Source organism: Silene latifolia, chromosome 1 (assembly GCF_048544455.1).
Source record: "Silene latifolia isolate original U9 population chromosome 1, ASM4854445v1, whole genome shotgun sequence".
NCBI lineage: Eukaryota > Viridiplantae > Streptophyta > Magnoliopsida > Caryophyllales > Caryophyllaceae > Silene > Silene latifolia.
This window is the reverse complement of record NC_133526.1, coordinates 33,477,708-33,484,847: the sequence shown is the minus strand read 5'-3', so window position 1 is coordinate 33,484,847 and position 7,140 is coordinate 33,477,708. Positions and strand designations below refer to the sequence as shown.

General features: G+C 37.7%; 1 protein-coding gene across 1 annotated transcript; it reads left to right on the top strand.

The window, feature by feature from the left end:
• Positions 1-4,317: 4,317 nt before the first annotated feature.
• LOC141643728 (uncharacterized) lies at positions 4,318-5,984 on the top strand. The gene is made up of 2 exons (XM_074453016.1): positions 4,318-5,209; positions 5,419-5,984. The coding sequence occupies exons 1-2, from the start codon at positions 4,318-4,320 to the stop codon at positions 5,982-5,984; spliced, it is 1,458 nt and encodes a 485-aa protein (XP_074309117.1).
• The last annotated feature ends 1,156 nt before the right edge of the window (positions 5,985-7,140 follow it).

Genomic DNA, 7,140 nt, shown 5'->3' with positions numbered 1-7,140 from the left:
AGAGATCGTAAGAGATAAAGGAGAGTTACAAATGACGTCTCTCCTTCCTATTTATAAGAAATAGGAATTTTATTTGACCTAATAACGAAAATACACTAAAAAGCCCGAGCCCATTAGAGAAACCACTCGATCGAGTGATTTGAAACCACTCGATTGAGCAAAATTAAGCTCAAACCACTCGATCGAGTGAAATAAATACTCGATCGAGTAAACCCTAAAATGAAACTACTCGATCGAGTAGAAAAAGGAGTCGATTGAACACAATTGTACTCGATCGAGTACTTTCCAGCGCACAATTCCTACTTCGCTCACTGAACTTCAAACGGCTGCCATTTCTTTGTTACTTGGGCAAACAGGGCAATTCTGGTGGCGTTGGAAAGCTAAGAGGAAAAACGTTCATCCCCAATTGGAATAACCTGAAAATCAGTTGTAGAACTCGAGATATGGCTATTCAAAGTAGGCACTAGCAATTTGAAGTTCTTACTTTACTCGCCTTGCTATCTTACTTCTTTGCGCATTTCAAAATAGTAGTTTGCAAGCTCCGACTTAACTCATCTTCTAAAAGCATGCATAGGGACATGTTTTAGGCTTGATTATGCTCCTTTCCGGTTCATACCTGCATATTATACAAGAGAAACCAAAGTAGACAATTCGGGGGTTATATGTAGGTAAACACTACACAAAATGCATTGAAATGCGTGCAAATAAAGTACAAAATACCTATATAAAATCCACGCATCAAAAATCTTTTCAAATAATTCAAAGCCCATGTTCCTACTCCTATCCATCTAAAACTCGGCTCTTCACACTAGCAATATACGCAATGCTCTTGTTACCAAATTATAATTCTCATTGCTCCAAGTCAAATAGTAAGACACTGAACCTCATTCGCGTTCAAATAAAATAAGAAATCGTTACATGTAACTCCTAACATTTTAATTGCATTGCACTTAAAGGAGAATAAAGCGTGGTGTTCACAAGCTTGCTATAATTTAGATGGGTACATAATAATCAGGTCTTATGCTTAAATTTTATAACTATACTGGCCAAACTATCTTTGATTCCAATTACCTCACCTCAAATAATGGATCAATTCCATACGAGCTTAGTAAAAATAACAAAAACTCGAATACATTACGAACTGAAACTTGCTAAAAGACAATTCCAATACCAATTCTCAAATAGCAATTCTTGATATCATAATCTCACGCTCTGAATTCCAGAACATCACCCACACTCATATTATTCTAATTGTCCCAAATATTGACAACAAATCTTGTTGTGATAAACAAATAACGTCAATCTCAATGACTAGCTATTCACTCTTAAGCTAACCCTTACATCTTTCTGTCTTTTTCTCTTTATTACCCAACTTTACTAATTATTCACTTTCAATATGAATCATCGCAATTCTCGTCTTCTGGCCATACTATCTTCTAATATTATTGATCTAACTCAAGCTCGTAATCACTTATAACCCAGATATCGTATTCTCATCGTCGAACCTAAGACAAGGATAAGGGGGTGAGTGAACTGACAGACAAAACCACTAAACAATATTTCCATCTTAATATCGATTCAAACTCAAATAACTCAATAACCACGGTCATCTTGACCGTAAACATAACTTGGCTCAAAGGCCCCATAACTCATTTCCAGTAACAAATTTCCATCTCAATTTCAATGTTATAGTGTGAGATATTCTATTCAGAACTGCTCAACACTTAGAGTACAAGACTCTAAGCTACTCACCCACGAATCAAGGTCAAAGGAAATAACGTTTCAAATACAATACAACAATAAGTAATCCAGAATCCCATATAATCCAATCTCGGCTTGGACGAACTTACAAATTCATATTTAGCTTAGTTAACACACGAAACAAACTCTTGAACCTACAAGTCATTACTTGTTATATGCAAATCTTACGCACATGGCCAAGCCAACATTTTCCAACCACCAACCATAGACTCTTATAATAATTAGGCCCTAATAATCTTTCTTTATCTAATTAATCCTTTAATAATCACATCCTTAGTATTTCCATCTCACAAATATATAACTCAGCACTCTCACACAAGCTCCTAAGACCAAAACAAAACTGAAATAACCCATCCCTTCGACAGAACGTCTAACAGTTGAAAATATATTAGTTATAATCATAATCATAAACAATCGTAATCACTACAGTCGCAACTTTAATTAATTTAACACATGTATAACACAAATACATACACATAAGCATATAACCCCGACCAATAATAAGAGTATTATGATCGGTAAAATCGTGTTACCTCCACTTGCAAATTATTCAAAAGAATCACTCTGACCCACAACCACCATAATTTAAAGTAAGAAGAAAAACTTGATGGATGGCAGGGTAGAAGGAGTCTCCAAAATCACGGATGATCAATAATGTGAGGCAATTAATTAATTGTGGTGATTGAAAAATAAGAGAATAGCTTGAGTTGGGATTTCATAAAAAGAAAACGGTGGAGATAAGAACAAGAAAGAAGGGCGGATAAATGCTTGGCCCAATTGATAGACATTTTTTTTTAGAATGAGGAAAAACATATCCCAATGGTTAAGTTTTGGGTCTTCAAAATTACTAAAGATCGCCCCTAAAATACTCATCTCGCCCCTAAAGTTCATTTATTTTTCCAAGTTTGCCCTTCTCTCTACTTTAACTCTCTAAAATTTGTTTTTTTCCGGAAAAATTTAAATGAGTGACGGAAATCCTTTTTTTAATTATCTCTTTAATTCGTACAATAATGATAATTCGTACAATAATGATGGATATCGATTTCAAAACGATTGGAATGCCGAACAACATTATCGGTACAACGATCAAGAATATAGTTACGGTAACGGTGAAGGTAGTGGTTATGGAGACGGTAGTAACACGGGAAATTACGAGGAAGCTGAAAATACGCAAGACAATGAAAACACGCAAGACAATGAGGTAAATTTGACGCATTTTTGTACTGGTATTTTTTACACACGTAGAACATTTTCCAGAAATAACGATTTCGTGTGAGATTCACGAAAGGGTCTAGGAATAATCGTGCAAAAAACACGAAATTACCCAAGCTAATTCGTGTAAACAACACGAAATGGCCCAGGCTCATTCGTGTGATCTACACGAAATGGCCCAGGTTTTTTCGTGTGATTTACACGAAATGGCCCAGGTTATTTCGTGTATTTCACACGAATGGTCCCAGGCTGTTTCGTGTATTTCACACGAAGGACCATTTTTTTTTATACGTTTTTGTGTTTTATTTTTTTAAATAAAAAAACGGTTAATGGATTTAATTAGGAAAATTATGAAGATCCCGGTGAAGAGAATGTTGATTACGGTGATATGTTTGTATTTGAGCATTCGTTTAACACATTTGATGAAGCATTTGATCGTTGTGATGAAGTTGCAAATGGGTTAGGCTTTCATTTGGTAAAGGCTAAGTATCACATGGAAAAGAGTCCTTCGTATAAAATAGTGAAATGTGAGCGATACGGACCTTATAATAGCAAGGCTAAGGATCCCTTGAAACCGCAAAGAAAATCGAAGACCAAAAAATTTATGTGTCCATTTTCATTAAGAATGATTAAAAAAGGTGAAGGTGTGTGGGTTGTTGTTCCGAAGTGCAGGGTTCACAATCACAAGTTTGGAAAGTTTCTAGAAGGTCATAGGCGTAGAGTGAAATTTACTGAAGAACATAAAGAATTGATTAAGTAGTATCGGCAGTCTCATGTGAAACCGGGGATGGTTAGACACGCTTTTACGCTTCGGTATCCTGATCAACCGCCTCCGATTCTGAAACAAATTTATAATGAGAATGTCTGATTGAGTGCGAAGGATAAAGATGGGAGAAATAGTGTGCAATATATGTTGCATTTAGCGAACCAAGCTAACTTCCTTAGTGAGTCCGTCAAACATCCTGAAACAAAAAAACTTACACATGATTGGTTTACTCATCCAGAGGCGGTGTAGATGTTTAAAGCGTGGCCAAATGTTATTCTAATCGCTCCACCTACAAGACAAATAAATACGGTCTTATATTGGTTCAATGTGTAGGTGTCACACCTGTTGGAAAATTTTTTTTTAAAGGTTAAGCGTTAATTGAGAATGAGGATAAAGAAGGGTATAAGTGGGTTTTGAGAAGGTTAGAGTCATTGTTGGAACCAGGTGTGAGGCCAACAGTCATAGTTACGGATCACGAGCATGGTTTACTTGCTGCACTTCCTGCTGTATTTCGTACTTCCCATCATTTCTTGTGCTTATTTCACGTATACACCGCAATTGAGGCTAGAGCAACGAACATGGAGAGGAATGGTAATTCTGGGAAAGCGTTAGCACACGGTGCTTGGAAGAAAGTTGTTGAAGCTAAAACATTTGATGAATGTACCATGGAGTGGAATGAGTTGCGGAAAAAATATTGTTGTCATCCTGCACTTATCAGTTATCTTGAGTTGACTTGGTGGCATAAAATCCATATGTTTGACAAATGCTTTACTAATTTGGTGCTTCATTTTGGCAACACAACTACGTCTAGATTTGAGTCCGCTCATGCTCAATTGAAGATGTGGTTAGGATCAGCTGAACTTACTCTTGACAATATATGGAAACGGGCTGATGTTATGATTCACGGGCAACATATTGAAATTCGTAAAACGCTGGAAGATTCTATAAGCAAGACAGTTGTTACTAATATGTATTATGGGAATATATTTTCAATGTTGAGTGGAAGAGTTTCGGCGACCGCCGTTGAAGCAATGTTAGTGGAATATAATCGTGGGACTGATTTGGGTTATTATTTGGAGGAGAATTGTGGTTGCACATTATGGACGACCCATAAGCTATTGTGTGCTTGTCGGTTACATACAGTTTTCCACGAAGGTAAAAGAATTCATCCTGATGATTTACATGTGTTTTGGTCACGGTTAGCCTACACGAATTCCAGTCATCGGCGTTCTCGCCATAATGATGTGACGGAGGACCTTTTCGATAAAGTTCGGGCTTCCCACCATTCGGTCCAAAGAGATGTAATTGAGTCATTGTTCACTAAGTTGTATCCTGAGGACGAGGTTATTGAGGAACCTGAAATAAAAGATACACGCCGTGGTCGTCCAAGGAAGTCCAATACCCGTAATAAATCTGCTTTCGAACATTCCAGACGTAGTTACCCGAGTACGACAACCAGAAACGGTGAAGGTATGTTAATATTTAATGTTAATATTTAGTTAATTTAAATTTTTAATAATAGTTTTTGTTTATATTTTTACTTATTTAATTTTTAATGTTAATATGTAGGTGATGGACCCCCCCCCCCCCCCTTGAGCTTAATTATGACTATGTAACAGACGTCGGTCTTTTCGATTATCAGCATTGTATGCCTGAGGCGGTTATTGATGGTTTTTTAGGAGCTTTTAACCCGAAGGGTGATGGTCATTGTGGTTTTCGGGTTATGTCGCATGCAAAAACAGGAAATCAAAAAAATTATCTCGAGATGCGAAAACAGTTGATGGTGGAGTTGCAACAGTTAATCTATATGACTATCTACTACGGTGAGCGAAACAGTGCTTGTAGACGAATCAAATGGGCTCATCATAAACCATGTCAAAAGCCAAATTGGATGGAAACCAATGATTTGCATGGTTTTGCAACATTGTTCAACTGGACAATATGTTTCGTGACTGTCCAACTTAACCTACGCGGTGATCGTGTATGGACCGGTTCTAATACGTACCTACCTCTACGACCAATTCCAGGTGTCAGGGCCCCGTATGGTATTCTATGGATTCTTTTTATAGGTAATCATTTTGTGCGTCTACGCATGGATGATAATTGTGTCATGCCTCCCATCAGCAATCAGTGGATCAATAATCGGCATGATGACGTCGCGTATTATGAAAACATTTATACTGAAAGACTTGATTTGTGGTGGCAAATTGTATTTTCGGGTATTATGTTTAACCCGTTTACTTAGTTATTGTAATATTTTAGAAATTTGACATATTGAACTTAGTTATTTGTAATTTGTTTTTAATTAAGTCCAACCAACTAATATTACAAGTCCAACCAAATTAAAATTACAAGTCCAACCAACTAATATTACAAGTCCAACAAAATAAAAACAAGTCCAACATCTAAAAAACAAGTCCAGCAAAATAATAACAAGTCCAACAAAATAAAAAACACAAATCCAACAAAATAAAAACCACAAGTCCTACAAAATAAAATGTAGTCCAACAAAATAACAACTAAAAGTCCAACATCTAATAAGTACGCCTACTAGTGGTAGGCTCTGATCTCGGCCACCTTTGGACATCATCGCGGCCTCGACCTCTGCCTCGTCCCGACTCGACCTCCTTCTCATGACGACCCCTACCACGTCCTCCGGATCGTCTGCCTCTCCCCCTACTACCCTCCACAACTAGTGATGTCATTGGAGCGGGGCGGTGGTGGATATAGGCTCCCCCGTACCCGTACCCACCAAGAAAAATTCGTACTCATCCCCGCCCCACCACCCGTGGCGGGTACAAGTTTCCAAAACCATCCCCGCCCTAACGGGTGGAAATATAAAACCGTACCCACCCCGCTTACCCATTAACCCGTTACACCATAGTTTTATTCTATATTTTTTTTCGTAAAAGTTGGTTTAATCATTATTAATTTCTATTTTTTTTAATTTATCTTTATAATTTTAATTTTTCACCAAATAAGTTAGTAAAAAACTTTATAAAATAGTTGTTATTATTATTATATCTTAATTATAACTAAATAAGATTTATAAAATTATCATAATCCTACTAGTTTTTTTAATGATTGGCGGGTAGGCGGGTATTAGGTGGGTAAGATACAAAAACCATCCCCGCCCCATGACCCATGGCGGGTACAATTTTCGTACCAGCACCCGCCCCACCACCCGCCAAAGCTCTACCCATCCCCACCCCAATTGGGGCGGGTGCGGGGCGGTACCCACTTGTACCCGCCCCACTGACATCCCTATCCACAACCGGGGGTCGACCAGTGTACGCACGCATCTGAGGATGAACGTTCCTTATAAAGTTTGTGACTTCTGCGGTCACTGCAGGGTCTTCAACATTGTCAGACTGCGAGAACCTCTGAATAAGAGACTGTTT